This window comes from Molothrus ater, chromosome 4 (assembly GCF_012460135.2).
Source record: "Molothrus ater isolate BHLD 08-10-18 breed brown headed cowbird chromosome 4, BPBGC_Mater_1.1, whole genome shotgun sequence".
Lineage (NCBI taxonomy): Eukaryota > Metazoa > Chordata > Aves > Passeriformes > Icteridae > Molothrus > Molothrus ater.
The window spans coordinates 49,245,773-49,271,571 of NC_050481.2; the positions used below are offsets into that span (position 1 = coordinate 49,245,773).

Below are 25,799 nucleotides of genomic sequence, written 5' to 3' on the forward strand. Positions count from 1 at the left end.
CACATTTGCTGCTAGATGATTGCAATTCAAATATTTATATGCAGTGCATTTTTATGTAAATCATAGCATATACTGTCTTATCCATTCCATGTATTTAGAAAGCATTTTCATTTCAGGATTTTAATTCTGAGAATAGTATGTTGGCTTCTTTCCTAACACTGGCTCCACCAGGGAAAAGGGCCTTTGTTTTTTCGGGGTATTCAGCACAATTTGGCCTCTGGCATTGGAGGTAGATTGCCTGCTGAAGCCTCTTTGATATGTGCAGATTGATTAGCAGAAATTTAAACACTACTTGGAGCAAATGAAAATAGTTTTATCAACAGGTTATTCAGGTGTCTTAAACATTTAGGGATTTATTTACTGACTGACTTGGTTTTGTATTTAGAAATTGTTACATTAGCATCTGTAATTTTTTTAACAAATTTGTGCCTAGTGACACTGAAAAATTCATGTGCATTATACCTCTTCTGATGACAGTGACCTTCACACAAATGCTGTTTGTCTTTATCCCATAAAAATGCTTTCAATTTCTAATCTGAATTAATGCATTAAACATAGAACTCAAATATCTCTAAAATTTCAATAACTTATTGCTTGAAGTTCTCCTCTCCCCACCTTGATTAATTTCCAAGTTGGCTGGATGTACACTTGTGCCCTGAGTTGGACCAAATTCCCTTATAATTGATGGGAAGTTTTTTATTAGCTTGACCATGAGTTGAGTTAGTCCCTAACTTACAGAGATGGACCTCCAGGACCTGAATACTGGTCAGCAAAATCAATGCAGTACCTCTGGGGGTGTAAATGTTATTTCTTTTGCAGGACTAAGGTTCTCATACGAGCAAAAAGTAGCAGGGGAAAAAGTAAGGAGCCTACTATGGTTTTTAAAAGAATATGAAAGAGTTAAAGGTCTGCAAGGTGGCTGTCTTCAATATTTGTCATAATATTCTCCTGATCCTATGTTTAACATCAGTGAAGTGAGTTTTTCCACTTCAGACAAGACCCTGTGAAAGTCAGCCTGCCTGTGTTCTGGGATAGCTCATGCTGGCACAGCAGTGTCTGTAATGATGCTGGATTTGCCAGCAAGATGCAGAAAGAGGCACTGTAGATTACCTACAGAATTATTTTTTAGTAGCTCAGATTGGAAGGGCCCAGCTGGGTCCTTATGGCATACAGTCTCAGAGCAGTGGAGGTCCTTCCTTTGGAAAGCTACCACAGGTGTAGTTCAATTTGCTAAGGGTAAATTGAACTGCATTTGCTTGGCAGTTGTGTTTCATCAGTCCTTCATCGATTAAGAAGTTTATTTTCTGCCTCTTCCTTTTTTGCAGTGTCTGAAGAACCTAAAGAAACTTCATATATGTATCTCCAACAATGTAGATATGTGTTTAAGATTGATAGTACCCACACCCACAAGAAAATAAATTACTAAGATTCATTTTTTTTTTCTATTTGGAGGACACTTGTGTGTATTTATTTAGGGAAATAGCTTTTCATCTCTGCTTTTACTCAACCACCATCAGGAACATAATGAGATGGATTAGACAAGCAAACTGAGCAATTGTTCTTGCTCTCTATTCATTTATGGAGTACATACATAGCTCCAAGGGGCCTTAATGGAAAAAAGACAAACAAAGCTCTTCTGGAGTATTGCCAACCCAGGCTTTTACAAATGTTATATTCATTTTGTCACTTTGGAATGTTTAGGATTCAAGGTAGTATTTCAAATTTTCTTCATCCATCCATGGATTTTGGAAACTCATTTTGTGATGTGTATGGAGGTTCTCGTATACTTGCCTGAATCCAAGATTTAAACCTTCTGAAATGTTTCCTCACTTGCCTCTCACTTTCTCTCCTCTTTTCAAAAATAATAGGAAATTTCAGATAAATTAGAAGATTGGCACTGCTGTTAGTCTGTGATAATTTTTGATGAAAGTATATGATCATGATGAGGGGATGTTTTAAGTTTCTAGGTTGTTAAAGACTAAAGAATACTGTAGTGCTCTGAGGTTTGCAAAAGGGACAGGATTTTTTGTTTCCTGAAAGTGTCAGAATGTTTTGTGTCAGGGATAGGAAGGATGCTTCAGAATAGCAAAGGCAGGGCTAGTTTGGGAAGCATTTGTTTCTCTTCCTGTGAGTCAGAAGTGGAGCTTTTGAGTGCTGCAGTAGCACGAGCTGGGATGCAAACCTGCTCTGGCTTTTACCTCAAGTGTAGGGACTGCAAGGGTACAGCTGTGAGCCAGCAGTGTGAGTGCAGCTGCTAGGACTGACTAAAATACACTCTTGGCCTCACAATATGAATATATTGCTATAATATAATTTTCCTTTTGCTCAAACTGAAGCAAACTGCAACCTGAATCCAAGTTGGATATTCATAAACTAATTTTCTTTTTTCCTCAAAACTTTGTGTATGGGAAACCCTTGGATCCAGTCCTTGCCACATGCTCAGGATAAGTATGAGGATCTCAGATAGATGCTGATTGTTTTTGTATCTTCAGCTCATCTATAGCTCTGCTGGTCTTACATGGGCTGTGTGTGCTGGGATACTTGGTATTTCACTGTGAGATACAGCTTCTGGCCATGCAATGGGAATATTTGATCAGTTTAGGGAGAACGTGATCCCACCCCTGTGGGGATAAGCTAATTTCATTCACTCAGGTGTCCTGCTGCTCACTGGCAGTTTAACCAGAGAATTGGGCACCTCATTGCTACCAAGTGCATGGAGATCTGCCCAGATTCTTTACAGTGTTACCCATTCCCTCATGATGAGCTTGGCTGAACCTCATCCCCAGTGAGGAGCACAGCAGCCTGGGAGGCAGCCCCCAGCTGGGGACCCGAGAGAGGGCACCACAGGATAGCTGGGAGAGCCTAGAACCACACAGGTGTCATTTATATACCAGGCATGCCCCAAAACACCCCCTCTACCTTGATTTGGCACTTTTGGCAGTGCAGGAGTTGAATTTGTCAGCTCTTCATGAGCTGAGAGCTCCCCTGGGCTGTTTTCAGCTTGCCAGGGCTGGCTGCTGGTGATGTTTTTGTCAGTGTAAATTTGACCCATTACTTGCTGTAAGCTTATTTGTTCTGCAGCCTGCTTTGTACTGTAAATTGCAGTACAAAGATCCTTCCTGCCAAGGGTTTTGGCTGTAAGTTCACAGTGCCTGGCTGGCAGTGGGAAATGGGACTCAGTGTAGTGTTTGTCCTGGAAAATTTTTTGTGGTTTTGGTAGCAGTTGTTGCTAGGGAGAGCTTGTCAGCCAAACTTGGCATCCAGTGGGGAGTTCTGTGACTTCCAGGACTGGTCTCAAAGCTTATTGATAGTTATTCTTTACAATACAGTTCATGAAAGAAGACTTCTGTGTGAGCTTTACCTTTCATTTTCAGAATAAAACTTGTGCAAGTAAACTGGGAGAAAACAAAAGCCAGATGCCACCACCATTACCCTGAAGCCTATAACTAAAATTTTTAATTCATGTTTGGATTCATGGTTTTGGGTGTGATTGAGAATTGATAAAGCTAAGTTTTGCCACAGCAACACAGTTATAGTTATTAAGCAAATTGTTTATGCACAAATGGGAAGAGATTTGGCTCAGATTGTTTTTCATTTTCAGAAACTGCCTGCTGGCCAAGCCCTGGGAGATTTTCTGTATCTGGTGGCAGAGGTAAATCTGTTGCCCTTTTCATACATATCAACTAGAAGTAACAAACTTGGAGGAACAGAGGGTGTGGGGCAAGGGAACATGAAATGCTGCAACCAGAGCAAGTTATTCCTTGAAACACATTTATATCTAGCCATATCATTACTGACAGGTGCACAGGCAGAAAGTGTGGCATCTAACAAAATATCAAAACCTACACAGGATTAGAATTTAACCCCAGTTCACTTTTTGAAAAGCCAACTAATAACTTGAAAACTGAGATTTAGTTTTAATTATACTTTTTTTTACAGGTTTATAAAGTTTTGCTGAATCTCTTTTTCTCTCTTCATACTGAAGGATGATCAGAGAAGAGCAGTTGTCTCCCACAAACTGTTCCAGCATATTAAAATGGCAAAATCTGGCTTCTCTCCTTAGAAGCCTTTTAAGTAGAAGTCTGACATTGTTTTCATGAGTGCTGTTGTTTGGCCAGCTGGAAGGCTACCATACCCTCTTGTATTCTCCTTACCAAGACTGAAAGAGGACAGCAGCAATGAAGAGGGTTGTTGTAATAGTTAATAGTTATAAAATCAATTCGGTCCTCATTTTCAAATGTAAAGAAATTACACTGAATGCATATTGGAACCTGGATTATAAATGTAATATGTTTATATTTTAGCCCATTAGCCAGTTTCAGGTGCCACTTCGTTTGTCCATAAAATGCCCCTTTCTTTCCCCACATGTGAATTCCACACTTGTGTCAAGACTTTTGAGAAGTTCCTTGGTCAATGCAAAAATCATTCCATGGCTTTGATTTCTTCTTAGCGCTGGGCATTCAGCACATCCAGGGACGAGCTGGAACTGTTTTATCTTAGGCAGCATCAACAGATTTGTTTATTAAATTCCCTCCTGTTACTCCCTGGAAATCAGTGGAAAGCTTTTGGGAAGGCACAGGTTGTTGCTTGAGCATAACTGGTCCTGCCAAACCTTGTTGGTGATAAGCTGGAGGAAAGGAAGGAAGGAATCCATCCCACTAGACTCTGAGGGTGTATTTAGATGGTGAAAAACCATCCTGCTCCTTATGCATCTGTGTGGCTGAGAGAAGTGACTGCCAGGAAAGTGTCCTTAACTGCTTTTCACCCTCTCAGCTCTGCTGGTGGAAATACCCATGGCCGTGTTCCTTACTTTACTTTCACTCAGATTGGGCTCAGATAATTTAAAGAGAGTTGTTGGAGGGCATTTGCATGTTGGCTCCTTTTCTTGGGAGACCACAGGTGTGACCCCACAGACAGCTCTGCTGGCACATTTGAGGGAGGAGCTCCCTCGGATGGAGAAGAGTGACTTGCAGGGTGGTGACCCATGTCCTTGCAAACTTGGGGTTGTTCCTTGGTCAGAATTTGCCTTCCCCCAGTCTTCCCCCTGCAATGAGAAGTGATGTGCAATGCTGCAGGTAGCTGTGAAAGCTGAATAACCTGGAATGGGGTTTAAGCTCTGATACATTTTAAATGCAGTCCCTGCCAGAAGCAGCTCTTTGTTGCTGATTGAGCACATTTAATGGGGAGTTTTGATAAAAACTAGTGCTTCAGGAACCTTTAGTGCAAGCAACACCTCTAAATTGGATTTACTATTACTGCATGTGCCAGTTCTGGAAAATCAAATTATTTGCTGTGTTTGTTTTTACAGCTCAAGGAAAAATCTCATTTCCAGCATAAGCAGATGTAATTTCATTGAAGTAAATGTAGTTGTTACTTGTGTCTGAATTTTTTTATTTAGCTGTAAATCTTTGTTGCCTTTTTAAGGAGACTTTCTCTGTTGCATGCAGTACAGAGCTACGTTGTGAATGCTTTGCAGAGGTTTTGCAAGATTGAGAGGGGCAGACTCCCTGTGCACTTCAGCTTTCCCCGAAAGATTACTTGTGTCACAAAAGATTAATCTTTGGAGTTTACTGGCCAGAAACACAATGCGTAGCAGGAGGAGAGAGCCCTGCTGCGGGTCAGGGAGCGGCAGAGGGGATGGCAGGGGAGGAACAGACACACCCCTGGTGGAGCCGGGTTCCAGGGAGAAGCACCCGCTCCCTGGCAGCTGGAGCCGGCACACGGAGCGGGCGCAGCCCGGGTGAGTGGGAGCTGCCATGGTGTGCCTCAGTGCACGGCAAAATGAACGAGCTGCTGTTCTCGGGGTGTTCGGCCCCCGTCGCTGAAGTACAAACACGCGGCTGCATCAAGTGCGCTGCACCGTCGGATGCCTAAATACAACTACCGGAGATGGGGATTATTGACTTGGGGGTTCTGTATGACGTGCTTGGCATTTAATTCCTCTTAGCTGCAACGAAAAGGTAAGAAACTTAAAAAGTGACAAGGAAAAAAGCTCAGCCCTTCCCCCTTCCGCCCCCCCAGACAACAGTTTTGCATTAGTGTAGCCTTTGTCTTGAGCTGTATTTTCAAAGCTCTGGTCTATTAGTCTGAAGCTACTGTGTGGATGCCTGCAAGGCAAATTACAGCTCCTAGTGTGACAAAGGCAAGTCAGATTTCTTTTCTCCTGAGCTGACACTTGCCAAGCTTCAGGAGAGCACTGTAGCAGAAATGCTGGACTGTGTGCTGAGCGGTAAGTGTTGGATGCTGTTCTCCCTCTCCTTTATCCCTTCAGATGTTCCTCATTTGAGCAGTAAGCTAACTATGGATCTTGATGATTAATAGGTTTGGGGGACTGTGTTCAGCCCAGAATTACATGTTCCTAAACTGACTGTGCTTACTGACTGCATACTGACCAGCCTGATTCTGTAGAGGCTGATAATTTGTTTTTCCTGTTAATGGATGAAAAGATGCTGTAGTTAAGAACAGCAGAGATCTCGTTTGCTAAAGCGAAGAAAGCTCTGCGTGTTTTTGCTCCCAACATACACCACCTGTATGATTATTTATGGCTAATTCCCAGCTAACTTCATGCTAGACAGTCTGGGCTTTCTTTTCTCAGCCCATAATTGACAATGAAGATTGAACAATCTGTGTAAATCTTCAAAAGGCATGAACATCTTTAATGGCAAAAGTATTCCACTCTATGTGGGTATACATGCATGTCAAATATATTTAGCTGAAGTGAAATGGTTAGCAGCTCTTTTGACAGAAGAGGAAACTTCATGATTAAATGTAATCTATTGCCTTGAGGTCTCTATGCTTGCTTAATCCTATGTGAATTTACAAAGAAATTGCAGCAGGAGAAATTTCATTGATTTGTTAATTGATCTATAGCTTTGACTCCTTATTATGCTGGATGCATGGGGAAGGAAGAGAGACAAGCACATTTATCTTTTTCTTTAAACTCAGCAGCTTCACTCTTCAATTAGGTTTCTTGCGTGTTATGGAGCCTCATTGCTCTCCCTGTTCTGTGCAGTAATTTTTGCTTTCTTAAAGGATAGCTGAGTCTATGAGGGGACTACATGATCTGTTTTATCTTTTAAAACTATGGCTTTAATTACGTCCTTGTAGCTGTTGCTTTGTGGTTAATGTAATTATAACAACTTGTGAGTGAGGAAAAGAACATTATTTAGCCCTGGAGCATTTCTCAGTAAAAAGTGACCTATTTGTTTTCATAAGAATTTAAAAGAGAGAAAGGGAAAGATAGTGGGGTTTTCTTATGTAATACTAGTTATATTTTTTTAAGGGGTTTTTTTGGGTTTTTTTTTTTTTTGGTTGGTTGATTTTCTTTAGTTTTAATTTTTCTTTTTTTAAGTACTGGTTAGTTTTCCCTTTTACAACAAGTGGGTGTATATACATAAACCTTTTCTATGAAAAAATTTTAAACATAGGTCAGTTGTAGATGGAGAACAAACCATTTGAATTCGTATTTTAGATAATCAAGGTGTGTATTGAAGGTCTGTGGTATTTCTTGTATTGTTGCAGTCTGTTGGGAATTCAGCAAGGCTTTCTGATTCATCATTCACAGTTTCCTGTATTTCATGACATGAAGTAAAACTGTTACAGTGGACAAAGTTCTGTAGAGTTGATATTAGAGTGCTAGTATTGATTCAACTGCACTGTCAAGCTTAAATTTGCTGTGATAGCCTTATTCTCTTGATCAAGTTAATATAGGTCAGCTCTGAAATTTAAAAGTTATAAAAATCAGGGATATCAAGTCAGTAAAAAGTGTTCTGTTTCATTTCCACCTATTAGAAAATAACTGGCATGTCCCAGAACTTTTATCGGTGTCTGCCAAATGAAACAACATAACCTTTTTCCTTTTTTTTTGGTGTTGATGTGGTATTAAAACCTTCTTTATATGTTTTAAGAATTTTCCTAAATTTGAAATACTTTTGTGGCTTAGCGAGTTAACCCCACTCACTAACTTCGAAAGCTGATCCTCTCTAATATCATCCTAATCATTAAGAAGCCATGAACCAGCATTAGCCTTTTAAACTAAAGAAAGAGAGGGCCCCCTCCTTAATGATATGCCTCAACTAAACCCCAACCCCTGATTTTTTATCATGCTTACTTCATGACTCATTTTCTCTCTAATCAAGCAACCCAAACTCCTGTCATTCATATCAATAAATCCCCCCTCTAACAAACCACCCATCACTTCAACCACTACCCCCTGAACCTGACCATGAACTTAATTGTTTAATAACTTGAACCAGAAATTCTTATATCACAGATCACAGAATCTGTTAGGTTGGAAAAGATTTCTGAGATCATTGAGTCCAAGCTGTGACCCAACACCACCTTGTCAACCAGACCATGGCACTGAGTGCCACATCCAGGCCTTCCTTAAACACCTCCAGGGACAGTGACTCCACCACCTCCCTGGGCTGCCCATTCCAATGCCCAATCACCCCTTCTGGGAAGAACTTCTTCCTAAATGTCCGACCTAAACCTCCCCTGGTGCAGCTTAAGACAGTGTCCTCTTGTCCTACTGCTGGTGGCCTGGGAATATCCAACCATCCTGGGAATATCCATCCATCTTAAATGGTGCTCTAGTGATCTGGGAGAAAGGTGGCCTGCTGTTTGACATTCTTCTTGTGCTTCCAGAAATGTGTTTGTTTTCCCTAACAAGCCAACATGTCCTCATGAGAGGGAAATGATCTGCAGTGTATTATGGAAGATGTCTCTGGTTTACATCAGGAGAGGAGGCACCTGGGTTGGCCACATGCTTCAGGGTGCTCTAAGTGCACCCACTCTTTAATCTCAGGTTTTCAGTCACTGAGTGTGTGCAGATGAGAGAAACCCTGAAGGAATGGCAAAATGACCTGAGGTTGCTTATTCATGGAGAGGACTTAAGAATAACAAGGAACCAAGCCTGGCTGTCAGATACCAAACTATGAAACTTTCATAGTTCATAGCTAGATGTCACATTGATACCTGACAAAATAACAAAAGCCCCGGTAAGTGGAGCTTACTGATTCAGAAAGTTTGTACTGAAAAACAAACTCTTCTGGTTTTAAGAGTAAAATTAATCTTTAGAAAAAGTGGATTTGTCAGGGTGCCTATTTTTTTTTATTTTAAAAATAGAATCTGATTAGGTTATAGTAGGCTTCATAATATATAATTAGCAACAGAATGCCAGATCAAGCCATCAATTTTTAAGCAGAGCTCTTCTTTGCTACCAGTGGAGAATTGCTTAAAAATTGATGGCACAATCTGGCCCACAATAACAGGGGATTCATGCAGAAAGCATTAGTTGTAATTCTACTCAGTCTCCATCCTAGTGATGGCAGGGACCCAGAAACTCAAGACCAGTCTGCTGGAATAGTCTGCAATTTCCATACTTGTTGGGAGACAAAAGGCTTAAGGACTACTTAAAAAAAAAGACAACCAAAACCAAATAACAAACAAACTAAAACAAAAAGCAAAAACCCATACACAAACAAACAAAACAAAATAAACAAAAAACTGTACCAAAGTCTTAGAAAAATCATAAACCACGGCTATTTTCCTTTCATTAAAAGAAACTATTTTTCTCATTGCATACAAAAGTGAAAGACATAATCATTCTCTAAGCACCAGGAGGCTTTCAAATGCACAGAAATTAAGGTTGTTTCCTTTATTTTTTCATGTTGTGTTGTTGAGGTGTGACTACATTTTACGTAGGGATTTTGTTGCATTAAGTGCTCCTAGACTTTGTAATTACAAATTAGAGAACCAGAATAGGACCTCTTCTGTGCCTCAGAGGATGTGCTCAGGCAAATACTTGTAACTGTAAATAAAGATGAAAGGGTCATGCAATGGACTGTAATTTTTAATCAAGTTAAATATGTTTTCCTCCATTAAAACTGTATGGTAATTGACAGCAAAGGCATTTCAACTGGTTGTTATCTGTTAGGAAGAGAGATGGTCAGGGCTGCTGCTGGTCTGTGTAGTCCCATATGAAAATGTTGAAGGACCATGGAAGTTGCAGGGCAGGCTTTTGTAGCTCTTTATGGTATAGTTAAGACATGGCAGTGGCAGCCCTTTTTTTTTTTTCCTTATCTGCTTAAAAAAGACAACTGAGGAAGTTGCAGTATGCCAGACTCCAGGGGAAGCTACAGGAATGAAGAGGTGTGGAGTGTTAACCTGTCTTCACAAGTTAGCTGAATGCATCAGTCACAAATGCTTGGGCTGCAGACCTCTGCCAGGTACAGGGGATTAAACTCCTAATGTTTTCCAGACTTATGTGCAGTGCAGTGCCACACTAAAACATCATCCAAGCATGAGAACATCACCTTGATCCTTAAATACCTTTTTGGAGGTGACAAAACCAAAACCTCTCAGGTGTTTTGGTGTGATTTGCTCTCCATCCCATTGTAGTCTTACAGTGGCCCTTGTTGAAGCAGAAGACACAACAGTAGCAGCTGTGGAGTATTTGGAGGCCAGGACAGCTCCTGCTGTCCCTGCCACAGGGTTGGATGTGTGGGGCACCTGAGCTGCTGAGGCTCTTGGGCATGTGGTTTCATCCCTGCCAGCTTCCTTCTTCCCTGCTGAGACAGTCCCATAGGTTGGTCATCTGCATAACACAGCATCACCATGTCCATCAGCACAGACATCTCAGATCTGTGCTTGCAGGTGCTTCTGTTACAGAGCCAGGGGAAAATGTTGCCTTGGAACAGACTGCAACAGGTCAGCCAGACCAGCCTCCTGCCCACACCTGGGCAGGGTTCAGGATTACCTCAGAGCCCCTTCAGGTTGATATTTATAAGGCTCCAAGGGCAGAGTGCACAGCCTCTTAGAGGCCTCATAGAATATATATCTCTGGGTTTACCCACTCACTTGGCAAAGAGACTTGGGTTTGCTCTATTCTATAAACCCTCCCATGAGCAAGTGGGACACATTAATTAGATCCTGTCCCATTTCCTTGTCCCCAGGCTAAACAAGCCCACCTCATCTCCAAGCTAAACAAGCATGGCTCCTACAGCCTTGGTTGCCCACAGCTGGGCTCACTCCAGTTTGTCACTCTCCATGGATTGGTGAGCCCAAACTTGCAGGCAGAAGTGCAGATGAGCACCTCATGAGCACCATGTCAAAGGGTGTTCATTCACCTCTCAGTGAAATCTCCATCACTCTTCTGCTTGTGGGGAGGGCATTGCACATCAGTGTCAGGCCCCAGGATTTGCATCAGTCACTTATGTACAAATCCTAGCACTGAAACAAGGAATGGTCTTGTACTCAAGCAGTGCCCCATCAGTTACAGCACTCTACAAGTCTGCTGCCTCCACTGCATCCCTGGGCATGGGGACTCTGGAGAAAAGCAGGGATCAGGGTGGCAGGTGCCCTTCCTGCAATGCTCTGTCCCTAAAGGCACTAATCAGAAAACAACCTGGAATAATGAGCCTGGCAGAAGTGATGGGGAGGAAGAGACTGTTAGCACCTTCCCTGGAAGGCAGTGTCCTCTCAGGGGTTACTCCTTTCTCACACCTCTGCAGGATGGAAGGTCATGGGCTGTTCTTCTTGGTCTTGGCCTTTTCCCCTCAGAAATGAATCTCAAATCCTGTGTAGCAGCCCTGACACAATTTTTGGGGATTGTCTTCCCAGGTTATTGGCAGGCTCTGGCTTGACCTGTTTTACCTCAGTCAGCTTGGAAAGGGATATATAGGGCACCAAACAGAAGCACTTGTGCAGCTGCTCTTGCAGCATTTCTGGCACTTGGAGCAATAAACAAAATCTGCCCCTTGAACTGAAACTTTCTGTATCTACTTTTTAGCCTTTGGGTGGTTTTTTAAAAAATTGTTTATTAAGTTTAAAGGTAAATTATTCAACCATATTTGAGCTACTAGGATGTAAAGAGAATACAGGCAAATAGTCTTTTGTATGAAAATGATTAATGAATTACAAGGCACTCTACGAGAAGTTGTTGGCTTAATTGCAAAGCTGTAATTAACTGGTTAGAAGCAGGAGGTAGCCTCCCCTGATTCATATGCATGCCATGGCAGCCAGATCCCCACTCATTTCTCCATGCCTGAGGAAGTCCAGCAGCTCAGCTGCTTGTTTTTCTCTCACCTTCCTGAATTTCCTTCAGTGCTCTTTTCTCTGGGCTGGCAGCTGCAGTGGTGATTGTTCTGTCCAGTTGTATCTTGCATAACAATTGGGGAATTAACAGATCTCCCTTTCAGAGTTTGCTCCAGCAGGTCATGTTTTGTCTCTAAGGCATTCCTTTTCCTGTCCTCCCCTCAGTATGTTGTGTCTAAGTTACAGGACAGTTCCTCCAGTATAAGGCTTTTTCTGAGAGATGGAATTCTCTGTTTGTCTACTTCATATAAAGGCAGTGATTAATGGACAAAGAAAATCATAAATGTTTACTTTTCATACTACCTAGAAACACTGTTTTCTCAGAAAGTGAATGTGATACTACTTTTTTGATTCTGATTTTCATATTTACACTGGCATATGGTATTAATGGTGTTTAGATTTGAAAGACTTCCAATATTTGCAATGTTGAGATTTTAACCCTTTGTTTTAGAAAATGTTAGCAATAGTTGAAGTGCTTGCTGATTCTGCAAAGCCCAGCAGAAAGCCCATGGAGCTGAAGCAAAGGAGTGAGTGGGGTTTTGGCTGGGGAGATCCACACTGGTCACCCCTGGATATTGAAAAGGGGAAACTCCCAGGTCAGTGTGTGACAGGGGTGGAGCAGGGCACCATGTGTTTCTTCTTTACAACAAAACTAAGTTTCATGCTTCTGTTGTAAAAGTTCTGGGAAAGTCCATTACATTTGTAAATACAGATATTTTTTCCAACTTGGCTGCTTTCATAGAACCGTAGAACAACCCAGATTGGAAGGAATGTGAAAAGACCATCTGATCCAGCCATTTATGGGAAGGGGAGCCTAAATTAAATAGTCTAGCACCCTGTCAAGTGAAACCTCCTGTGATGGAGCTCTGACATGTCCATGGAGAGGTGGTTGCAGTGAATTCCTGTTGGTCACAAGGAGCCACATGGAGATTATTGCAAGGGACAGTGGCTACAAAGTGCAACAGGAGAGGTTTCATCTCAACATGAGAAAAAAATTAAATCTCTAGTTGCATGCATACACATCCATTTTGGACAGATGAATTAGGGAACCATATGCACGTTTAGCTAAAACCTGCCTTAGAAAACTTCTGTTTATTCCAGATCTATTCACTAAGCCATTTCTAAGCAACAGATCAATTGCTGCAAGCTTGTTGACATGAGATGCCTAATGGGAATTGGATCCCTTCCCTTCAGTGTGATCTGACTTTAATCCTAGCCTTATTACTTGCTACATGATGATTTTTCTACTCCACTTCTTTTTTTTTTTTCCTTTTTTTCCCCAGAGTCAGTTACAAGCTGGAATGATGTAGGGTCCCACATTTTTGCACACAGTGCATGAACCATGCTGTGATGCTCACTAGAGATAAGCCCTTCTTAGAAAAGGGAAGTTGTGAGGTGCATGGAGGAGGCAGGAGTGGGAGAGCAGGACTAAGTAGCTCTCCTGAGAATGGCCATTTTCCCTGTAGAGACACTGTGCCTTGCATAGGGTGATGTCCAGTGTTTAGGGAGAGGTGCACAGAATCAGGCAGCAGCCACGTCCTTGCCCCAGCCCAGCCAGCCCTTTGTGGTAATATCCCAGGGAGTGTTGCAGACATCTTTCATGAAAAATCCTTTCTTAGGATTTTTCCTTGTGAGAAGCTGCAGTTTCAGCAACCAAAGTAAACAATGGTTATCTGCTGCTGTGGAATGCAACAGGTAGAGCCATGATTGGTCTCCTGTGGGTGTTTGGATTTCCTGACCACTCATGGCAGAGCTGGCTCTTGCTCTCTGTCTGAGACACAGATCTTTGTTATTCATTCTTGTCTATTCTTAGCTTAGCTAGCTTCTGAAGAAACCTTTTCCTTTCTATTTCTTTTTAGTATAGTCTTAATGTAACATATATCATAAAATAATAAATCAAGCCTTCTGATCATGGAGTCAACATTCTCGTCTCTTCTTCACCCTGAAAACCCTTGTGACCATGGTCACAAGGGAGCTGTGCCTTCCTCCCAGGACAAGCTCCAGAAGCACAACCCATGTCCCTGGCAGGGTTTCCTGGTGGCTGCCATGACCTGGAGGGCTGCAGGCTGTGGGAGGTGCCAGCACCTGCACGGAGCCTCCTCAGGCCTTCAGGAGGCAGGCAGAGCAGCTCTGGGGGCAGGGAGAGGGCAGCCACCAGCCAGGGAAGCTTTTGCCTCTCCTGTCTGCCTTCTCAAAGGGATGTTGGTTAAGTCACACCAAAGTTAGTGATTGCTGAAGTGTTTTAGAAAGGAAGGTGTGTGGTGTTTTTATACATCCTGGCTTCAGTTCAGTGCTTGTGGAAGGCTGTTCCCCAAGCTGTCACTTCTTCAGGGTGCAACTTTCAGAGTACCCCAGGTGACCTTGGGGCATGAGCATTTGGAAGAGACATTTATAAAACTGATGACAATCTTTCTTCTCTTTGAGTTTAAACAATGTAAAGTTTGCACAACCTGCTTTCTACTCTTTGAGTTTAAACAGTGTAAGGTTTTGCACCACCTAAAGAATTATTCTTGTTTCTTTTGTCAGTGTCTGCTGTAGAAGGTGTTATTTTGGAAGAAGGAAGGTTCATGCACTTTCTGTGTCTATTTATACTTTCTGCATACTACTTCCCAGACTTCTGTGTCGTATTTTAAGCTTTATTACCTCCCACCATTGATATGTCTGCACTGCCTTGCTGAATTCAGCTGATGCCTGTTGGCTTCATTGCATGTTTACAATACAAACTTCAGAGCAACAAGATTCAATGAAAAAAAGGTAGAGAGGAAATAGTGGCCGTATGCTTAGAAATGCTGTGCTACAAACAAACAGTGTATGATACATGTGCAGCACTTTTCAGCTACCCTCTCTTATCATATGCTGGACCTCTGTCTGCTTGAGTGCTTTCTAACTTGCTCTTTCTGTTTCTTCATGCTTCCCTGGATTCAGAGAGAGGTAAATTATTTTCATTTTTCCATTTTTGTGTTTATCCTTCTGGTGTGCACTGAAAAATGTTGTATTGGTTTCTTGTATCAGCGAACAGAAGCTCAACTGAAGTGAGTAAATTCATATCTGTCACCTTTTCAATTTGCTGTTAACAGAATTGTCCAGTTGATACTGGCTGTTGGTTGTTTTGGGTTTATTTTTTTTCCTCAGGCCCCAAACCCTCTAATAATAGAACAGTTTAAAATCATGCAGTGCAGTGGGTTTTAGTATTTGCTTCTGGTCCTGGGATTAAATTCAGATTATGATGTGAAATGCAAGACAGTGTTAAAACCTCAGCTTTTATTTAAAAAATTGAAAAAACATGATCCTGAGAGCAGGGGATTTCACAGCTAAGTTTAGCAAGATTTGAAAAAGTAAATGTTTATTTTCTACTTTGGTATTTGTTTCCAGTCTGTCTGGGTTGCTTGCCTGTATTTTAAGTTTGAAGAAAAGTTGTCCCCAGTGGTTTGATTTGTTTGGATGTACAAAGGGATCGTTTGGAATTCCTCACAATGCTTCCTGTTTCATGGCAGCACAGACACTAAGGCATTGTAGTCAGGTGCTTTGCAGCACAAGGGCTGCAGCCACTCCAAAGGCTCTTAGCAATAGAATTGCATCCCTCAGATGAGATTTGGGGTTTGTTTGCTCTTCTAAATTGCAAAATCTTGAAAGTGGGACTGGGTGGAAGGAATGTGGTTTAGAGATGCAGACCATTTCTCATGTTTGCTTTGTGGAATATAATGAGAATGGTTTCCAGACCTGACTTTTTTTAATCAATTCTTCAGGCAGTGTTGGCCTAGGGAAATATTTGAACTTTCTTGATTATGGCTTTGCAGTCTAATGTAGGTTTCATGCATGTGGAGAGCAGTGATCCTTCCAGCCTAGCACTGGCAAAAGTGTGCTTCAAGCAGATTGGTGTGTAGTGTCTGTGCACAACTGCTGTGTTCTCTGTCTGAATAATAAAGAACAAAGGAGAGCTAGGAAGCCTTGCTTATAAAACAAATCACACTGGAGAAATTAACTATTCTGCTGTAGTCTTCTGTCTTCAGTTAAATCTGTTATAGAGCTTTGAGCATCTCAACTTGATGTATCTCTTCATTAAATCTTTAAATATTCCTTTTAAACAAAAGCCCATGTCTTCCAATTAGACCTGGAAGACAGAAGCATTGTCAAAAATATCTAAATACTAATTTGTCAAAGTCAAATTTACAGGATCTGCTGCAAAGAGGCTGTTCAGAGGTTCACAGGCATAATAACACATTCATTTACTTAAAGGGAATTCAGGATTCATCATGCTGGCCATCGTGAGGAGTTAAAGCACCACTTTACAATGCTTCCAGGGAAAAGCAGCACCTATAATGGCCTTGACAAACTATCTCATTTCTGTGCCTTTTCTTTGAAAACTGCTGCACAAGGGTAGGAAGGCACCCTCCTGCCCATGCACATTTCAAAATTATTGTGAAGTACTTAAGGAAAATACCAACATAACACCCTGAAAAATCTTTGTTGACCAAGTCAGTGGCCAGTGATTTTTCATAAGATCTGTCCCAGAAGTTCTGTCTTTGTTCAATCCATCTATAAAACAAGCAGAGCTCTGAGCCTCTGATTGACTTTTGAGTCTGCCATGCCTGTCTAGCAGTGGGTGAGCAGCAGCAATCCCTGTCTGGCCCCAGGCCCCAGCTGCCTGTGACATACTGGTGTCTGTATGGCTCCTTGGGCTGCCAGCCCTGCAGGAGATCAGTTCCCAGGGCACCCCCTTGGTGGTGACCATGGCACATGGGACAGACTGTCCTCCTTGCCATGATGGTGGTGCTTTGGCCGTGAGATTGTGAGCTGAGCCTGGGAAGGAGGACCACCATGGGACATAGATTTAAGCTGTACAATCTGTACTGTTGTCTCTGTGCTAACAGAGCTCATGGATCTGGAGAATTGCACTTTGCCATGACTCCAGCTGATGCAAACCTGTGGCCCTTTGCAGGAATAGAATAAAACCCTTGGTGTAGAGAGGGAAATGCTTTGTAACATCTCAGAGCCACCTTGCATGCTAGTGAGGCAGTGGTGAGGCTGGCAGGGCTCCTGTCCCCTGGGCACAGGAGGAGGTGGCAGGCAGCACTGAGACCCTGAAAGCCCATCTGGGACCAGCTTTTGCAGCTGCCTAAGCATCAGGCTGCAGGAAGGAAATTGGAGTGAAAGTCATGCAAATGCTTCAGGCTTGGAAGTGCTGGGCTCTGAAGGGCTGAGCTGCGTATCAGCCCTATCAGCTCTGAGAGGGTTTGAACAAATTTTGGAAGCACACAGAACTGTGGCAATGATAAGACATCAAAGAAAACCCTGCAGCTGTGAGTTTTAGAGCTGCCAGATTAAAGCCTCTGAGAATCACACAAAGTAGCCATAGCTCCTCCTTCAGAGTTAGCAAGTGACATTATCAAGGAACGAGGCAAGCAGCCTTTCAGCAGGGGATAATTTGCCCTACAAACTTTATGCTTGAATTAGAAAAACAAGCTACACTCTGTGAATGCCAGACCATTTGAGGAGAATTTTTTAAAATGCAGAACTGATGTTTTGAAATCAATTTTCAAATTGTGTAAAAACTAAAATAAGAAAAGCATCCCAAAAGTCTCCCTCCCTCTTCTTGGGGAGGGCATTTTAACTGCTTGGATCCAAAATTCATCACCAGGGTAATGTCATGGTGGCCAAGTGTGCTGTAGCTGGAGAGTAGCTGAAGAGGTGGAGGAGCTCTGTGAGGTGAAGCACTTGGAGTGAAGAAAAAGAGAAGGTTTTAATGTGTGTTTAGGATTTCCAGCAACTGTCAGAAACACAGGGAAAATTCTTTCTCCCCCACATCACTTCCAGCTCTCATCACTGAGGGGAGAAGAGTACATGTGGCTGCTGTCTAACAGAAATGGGAAGGAGAAGACTCTTAGGAATAGTTATTTTTCTTCCTCCTCCAGGATTTGATTCCACAGTGTTGGCTGTATATTCACCTGGAGAAGGGGCTATGAGTTTCATTTGGAACAGGTGGAAGGGAAGCAGTGGTTTCACTTGGTATCTGTCTGGTAGTTGAAAGGTCCTCAGTAAATCTTTTGCAAACATATTTTGCAGTGTTTTTGAATGCTGCTTGTTTCATCTAATTATAATTTTCTTACCTTTGGATTTTTTCTCCCTAACTTTGCAAGTTCCTTGGTGGGACCATAATAAAAAGACAAGTGAACTGAACAGAGTCACAAACATTATTTCAGCCATAAGCCATTCTCCTATGTGAACAAGAAGCCTGGATAAAAAGCTTGAAATGTTAATGCAGAGGATCTGTAATTTCTAACATACATGTTACTGCAGGGTTTCTTGCACCTCATCATCTCAGCCATTTATGATACTAGAATATTTGTGTCATGGAAAAACCCACCTGAAGATGGTCTTGATGGCATTATATTTACCTGCTTTTATCACCTGCCTCCTCTCCCTTCTCTTGCTTTTCTCCTCCTCTGCTCCCATGGACATTCAAGCCTTGACAGGGAATGGCAGCCCCCTGCCAGGTGCCTCTGACCCTGCTCTGCAATAGAGGTGGCTGCTCTCCCTTTTGTGCTTCCTGCTTTCATAAGTCCCTGGTGAGCTGTTTGCAGGAAAGCAAAGTGAAGCCTGGGAGTTACAGGCTCAGGAGATGATTTCCCCACAGCCTGGGGTATCTGTTCCCTGACCCTGCAGTCACAGAAGTCTGTACACCAGTACAGAGAAATCACCTCCTCTAGGCTGTTCTGGATGAATTTCAATCAATTTTAAGACAAACACAGAGAATATAATTTTGTGGTTCAAGGATTCTTGTTACAATATGTAATACATAAATCTGGAAGGAAATGTACATTTTCCTGCATGTGTGTCATTTTAATGTAGGTGTTTTAAATAGCAGCAATTCAATTTTATTGAGAAGAGTAAAAAATTGTATTTCATACTTTAAGGCTAGAATGTTAGGGGTTTTTAACCGAAAGGATTAATGCAATTCTACATTCCTCTACAGTCTTTTGAAGAAATGAGTTTCATGTGAGAAGGTAATGGAGGATGTGCTACTCTTCTAGGCTGTGCTTAATTGGGATGCCTCCTAGGAGTTTAGCCTAATAGTGGCAAATGGTTATAACTGCTACTCAAACAGGACAGCATTAGCATAAATTGCTTTTAATGTGATTATATTCATCCAAGGTTGAGCAGCTAAGTGATGCTTAGCCAGGTGTTAAATAGGTATGATTATCTAAGGTTTAGTCAATGACTGTAGCCATTTGCCAATTAAAGAGAGTAAAAGAGCAAATAGAGATTTAATTCCCTTCTACTTAGCACCTTACATTGTCTTTTCAACTCTCAAAATTGCTTTTTAAAATGTCTTTCTCTATTTCTGTATTCTTTCAAAATAAATTACTACAAAATTTTAACTGTTCAGCAGAACCAGTCTTACCCAGTCTTGCACAAAGTAATTCTTATCTACTCTTTTGTTTTTCTAGCTTTTGTCCAGATTACTGATTTATATACAGTTCCTATAACTGGAAAGTTATTAGTGGATGATGTAGTGTGCAAATTATATTTAAAAAATTTTGAATTACCTTCTATGCAGCACTTCTTTATAATCCTGTATCAATTGAAGTGTTGCACTTCTGTTATAAAATTTCGAGAGTATACAGCTTTGTTTGCAACATCATTCTCCCACTAAACACCTTGCTGCTCTCCCCACTGACATGGAATGAAATTTTACTAGGAGCTGCCATTCAGATCCCACTGATTTCATGTGCACACCCCTGTGGAGACAGAGACTCAGCCAGCTGAAGGAGATGTGATGTTAACCTGTGCTGGCTCTCTGACCAGCTGTGGGCTTTGTAATGGCTTTTTCATTTCTTTTTTTCCTTGTTTTCCTAGCAGAATGCAAAGATAGGGGAGTGGTAAGAGAGGAGGCATTTGCCCTTTTCCATAAATTTCTATTGCAAACACGTTGCTCAGCACTTCTTCATTATCCCAGGGGCCTGTTGCACATAAATCTCACTTAAATGTTAATCAGCTTCAAGTGAGCTGCAGTCAAATGAAGGTTTATAGATGAAGCAACCCAGAAGGGATCTGAAGTGGAGAAAGAATCAGAGACTGGTCTTCTGCCTTACTTGGGATTCAAGGCTTTGGACAAAAAAGAAGCTGTTCCATTGTGGTCCAGTGTAGGGAAACACAAAACTTTTCCTAAGTTTTATTGTTACTGTAGGAAGCAGATACTCTGAAATCCTCAGAAAGCCATGCCTTTCTTCTCCAAGCCAAACCATGGAGCTCTGCTCTCTGGGTGCCTAGAAATGCCTGAAGCAAGGCTCCTGCTGGCAGTGGAGGAGCCAGCTGCCACCAGCCAGTGCCCATCTCCAGATCTTGGCTGCTGGGCTGCCATGTAGGGCCACTTGTGCGAGCATCTGGGTGACTTCCATGAATTCATGGCATCAGTGGTACTGTCTGTGCACTGCCACGAGGGGGAAGGATGGTTTGTGTGCTAATTTTGATTGATGATTGGAAAACAGATGGTGCTGGCAGGGTTGAGTGTGATGTGGTACCACAGGTTTAGAAGAATTCACATTTCATACTTTGTCTCAGTAGATGCAGGCCCTGATCATCTAAAGCTCTATGTATTTTCACAGTCCATGAGTGTGATTAGCTGGTTTACTTTGTTCAAGCTGTTCAGGTACTTAAAGTGAAACTCAGGTGTGTGAGGCTGCAACACCACCACCAGGGTTTTATTAGCTCCCAGTACTTGAAACTGCTCTACTGGCTGGTGTTTCATTTTCTTCTGTAATTGTGTTACACAGCCTTGTTTATGACTGCATACCATCACAAGCAGAAATATTTACAGGGGCTGCAGGACCAGGTGCTGGAGGGGCAGGACACAAGCCTTGCATGCAGCACTGAGGTGTGGGCCAGGTCCTGGCAGCTCCTTCCTAACACCCACCACCAATCCCAGAGGGTTTTTATATGGCACCTTGTTTGATGTTTTTTCCCTAAGCCGCAAGTTTTTCATAGGCTGCAGGTGATCCATACCCTCTTCTCCTGGAGTCCAGCTAGGAGTCTCCAGCCTGCTTTTGATGAGTTAAGTGAGGAGGAAACCATTCTAAAGCAAGGCTTGGCACATGTTCAGATGAGCCAAAAGCACCAGTCTTTTTCCAGGAGCAAGATTCCAGCTGAAACTCAGCATCTTGCAGTGCAGAAAAAAGGAACAACATGCAAAAAGCTCTTGTGGCCAAGGGACTTGGGGAGGAAGCCTTGGAGCATCTTCTGTAATAGACAGCACCTTCCTGGTTATTGCTGTGTGATTTTTCCTGCAGGTCACCATCAGCTGGATAAAGCTGTCCCAAAGGATTCCTGTGTCTCACATGCTGCCAGGGCAGTGCTGCAGCCAGAGACAGCCAGTGCAGCCCATTCTCCATGCAGGAAGGGCTCAGGGGGAATGTGCTGCCCCACTGCCTCCTGTGCCCTGATGTGTGCCACCACTGCATGCAGGGGGGTGGAGAGGGGCCCCCAGCTCCACTGTGTTTCTGCTTGGTTCTGTCATGTGGAATTGCTTTCAGATCTCATGCTCTGACAGTTTTATGTGGCTTGGGATTTTTTAAAATATTATTCATCAGGCTTCAGGTTGCAAAGCACTTAGATGGAGCAACCACCTGTACCTATTACTGAGCAGCCCTTATATTGCAAGGGCTCATGAAGAGCAAAATCTGCCATTCAATGAGGTACAGGCACAGTAGTTAACTGCAGGACAGGGTCTGTGTCTTGTACAGAGCAGGAAGGGCAGCAATCCATTTGCCACAGTCTCTGATTCTCCCTGGATAGCTTCAGTGTAAAATTCTTCAATTCATGGAGCATTTAAAATGAATTTTAAAATTGGCCATCCCTGCTACATTAAACCCTGCTCAGAATATTTACAGACTTATATATACAGAAATACTTTAGTTTATACTAGGCCTGTGGCTTAGGAATATCCCTCCTATCTCTTCACCACTGAGAGCTTTGCTGGTAATTATTTATGTGTAAAACAGAAAGACACTGAAAAGAGACTTCAGGCATAAGAGACTGGAGCAAAGTCCAGAGAAATCTGAAGGGTAGCAAGAGGGTCACGAAGTAGGAATGAGCTGTGGTTGCTTGGAGGACATGAAAAAGCAGAGGTGCAAGACCAGCAAAGAGAGGCTGGTACAGCAAGGATGGCAGCTGGGCAAAGCCAGGCTTCTTCCTGGCTCAGTTGTATCACTTGGACTGTCTCAGAAGAGCTCCAACTCCTAAGCAGCCTGAGAACAAATAAACCTAGTCATGGCACTTCCTTTATCTGTGCTAGAAGGCTGTACTGTGCTGTGGTGACTAGCCAGTACAGTGCAAAAATCCCTTTTGTAGGGCAGCTTTATTTAACTTTTGAAAAAATAAGGTCAGAAATTTAGGGCAATTAGTCTGAGCAAAGCTCAGCAGGTTCACATCTCCCTTTTGCAACCAGATCTCTAATTACTATCTGCATATTTTAAACACTTTATAAAGTCCTTTGAAATATGCTTTTTCTCTGACTAGAGTGTTGTATGCTGTTTCTTGGGGTTTTTTAGCAGTTAAGAGCTGCATATGGATTCTGTCTTAATATGTAATTCTCTCTCTGCTTCATCTTCAGTAACATATTTGAGTAAATTTTGCTGTTTATTTACAATTGCATTTGGAATTACAGGTTGTAACTTGAGTAAGTTGCATGGTTAGGAAACCATAATGAGCTTTTGAATTATATAAATTAAGGTTTTGAATTATATAGATTAGATACATGTTTCATGGGTAAGCAGTTTACTACGTTTGTAGACCTGCTTTGTCAAAGGTATGTATTTTGTACCTTAAGAGCTGAGATATACACCTGTTAAGCTGAAGTAGGACTTGCAGTTTTGGAAATACAACTGATTTTAATGTTTAGCATGTTTCTAATGTGTCCATTTATCTTGTTTACACAGAGACTTTGCTTACGTGGCAAGAGACAAGGACACCAGAATTCTGAAATGTCATGTGTTTCGATGTGACACACCTGCAAAAGCCATTGCTACAAGTTTACACGAAATCTGCTCAAAGGCAAGTGGATTTAAAATCACTTGCATTTGTCTGTTCAGAGGTCCCTGAGCCTTATACATGTAATCAGCAGTTGTTTGCAGTGCCAGTTTTGTTTATATAACTGGCAACAAGAAAGAGTGTAGAGAATTTGTAAGGGAAAGGATGCAAATGCATGGGAATTATGGGAGACTGGGCATTTAGATTAGAGGAGGAGGATATGTGCCTTTGATTTGACAAGTGTGTATAGAGGCCAAAGGCTTTCCTGAATAATAAAGAAGCTGCAGGTTCAAAATGGGGAAAGAACACAGAGGCTCAATTAGTAATAAACAATGATGTTAAACTCCATAAATAAATCAGACCTTGTTTGAATGGTGTTATTCAATGGTATTATCCTGCAGGACACAGAAAAACAGTTGCTAACCTTAAAATTATTAACTGTTAAAATTGTTATTTAAAAAGAATAACCTGCTTAGTCATGTACCCTCTTACTTATTTCAGATTTCAGAAATAGGGTTGAAAAAGGAGTAGATTGTAGTTGCTGCTGTGCTATATTTTTTTAAATGCTTCATTATCACTGTCTTCTTCAGATTATGGCTGAACGGAAAAATGCTAAAGCTATGGCTTGCAGCTCCTTGCAAGACAGGACAAATGTCACCCTTGATGTTCCTCTGCAAGGTACTGTGTGTTACAGCTTGTATCCTCAGGATGGTCCTGGTTTAGATAAGTGTTGTTTCTGATGCAGATTTTGACAAAAATGGAGCATGCTGGGTGGAGAAGTCAGGAGTGTATTCCTGATGTATCTGTAATATAATCTATTATATCATTAATCTATAATGTATCTGACTGATTGTAATCTGTTCCTGTATTACTTTAAGTATTTTTCTAGGTTATGGTGACAGTTATGGAGTCCTGCTCAGTTACGTCAACTTGTGCATTTCCTCTTTTATTTTGAAATTCAAGTGTTTCAAACACAGTCATACTTATTTGTGGCTACTCAGGATATTGTCTTTCTCAAATCAAAATACCTCCTGACTTGAGACTGCACCAGTTGGCCAAATCTTCCTTAAAACCAGAATATACTCCAGTTACTCACTGGATTCAGAAGTGCCATCGGAGTACTCCTCATAGGTTTCAGCATCTATTTTAGCAACTTCTGAGGCAAGGGTGCAAGTGCTGGGATGTCATCCAGCTTTTGCAGACTTTACTGCATGGTAGAAGGAAGTTGCCTTTGTGTGCTGTTGTCATATCTTAGTAGCTGCTGTTTTGAAACTATTCCAGGAGAACAAATATACTTTGTATTAGCTTTATAGCAAATTATATGCCTCTAGATCCACCAGTTTGTACTGAATATCTTGCTCCTAATCCATTAATCAGTTTGTGCAATGGTCTGTGTAATGTGTACTGTTCAGGCAGTAGTATTGATTACTTGGAGACTGTGTTTAACATGTTAGCAAGGATGGTATTAAAGTAGATTACAGATTTTACATAGTTGTTGTAGTGAAACTTAGGTCTATACATCTCAGAGACCCATATTTTCTGTGTTTTAATATGCCAGCATTATAATGTGATTCTATGCTTAGCATAGACCAAAAATTGCTTTAGAAATTATTGAGGCTTGTTCTTGTTAGAAGGAATAAAAATTTCCTTAAATCAATGCAATACCTTCAGAGTACAATTAATGAGTAAACAGTTTTATGTTATTGATGAAATAAAAGTGCTTTTTTTTTCTGTGAATGCTGATTAATAGAAATTGACTTTTGTTCCCATGCAGTAGATTTCCCAACACCAAAGACAGAACTGGTGCAGAAGTTTCACGTCCAGTACCTGGGCATGCTACCTGTAGCAAAACCTGTGGGTATGTAACACTTAAGTGAATTCCAAAGTTCCTTGCTTAAACTCTAATGGCTCATCAACTGCCAGTGCATGACTTCTGGAAGGTAGCACCTCTTCTGTTTCAGTCACACGAATCAGGCATGAAGACATCCAATATTCAGGGCGTCACATGAACATTTGTTTTGCAAACAGGGTATTTTAGGAGCTGCCAAGAAGGCAGAGTTTCTTTCTACAGCTTTTTCTGAATACGAGCTCTGCTACTAATGAGAAGGGCCCTAGAGAACTGAAACAATACAAAAGCTAAACAAGATGCTATCCTGGTTTTTTGTAAGCCAGAGGCACCTGCTTTGCTCTTCCAGGTGGAGAAATACAACTTCATAATACCTTCTTCCATTATCAAATTAATTTTAATAAGGAATCCAAAACAATGTTTTCTATGCTGCTGTGTAAAGATAAAAAAATCTGTTGTTTTTTATATATATATTATTTTTCAGTGTTGCATTTTATTCTTTTTTAGGAATGGATACTCTGAACAGTGCCATTGAAAGTCTAATGGCTTCCTCTAGCAAAGATGACTGGTTGCCAGTTACCATGAACGTTGCTGATGCTACTGTCACAGTCATCAATGAAAGAGTAAGGCAGACTGTGTTGCTTAAAACACAATTAAAATAGTATGAGTGTTGAAATCCAGGAACACAGAAATGCTAGTAGGGTTAATTTAAACTAAAATTCATTTGCTTATTTTGCATTTTATTTCTTTCCAGAATCTGCAGTGGCTCTTACTGCTTATATCAGCTTCCATTTTATTTAGCATTCCAAGCATGTTCTCAGAAATAAATTAC

The 25,799-nt window shown here is 41.6% G+C and overlaps 1 protein-coding gene across 1 annotated transcript in view; it reads left to right on the top strand.

Moving 5' to 3' along the window:
- APBB2 (amyloid beta precursor protein binding family B member 2) overlaps positions 1-25,799 on the top strand; it is a 162,309-nt gene that overhangs the window by 130,296 nt on the left and 6,214 nt on the right. The window contains 4 exon segments of the mRNA XM_054514594.1: positions 23,031-23,145; positions 23,712-23,799; positions 24,896-24,979; positions 25,475-25,590. Of these exon segments, the coding sequence (XP_054370569.1) occupies positions 23,031-23,145; positions 23,712-23,799; positions 24,896-24,979; positions 25,475-25,590 (403 nt within the window).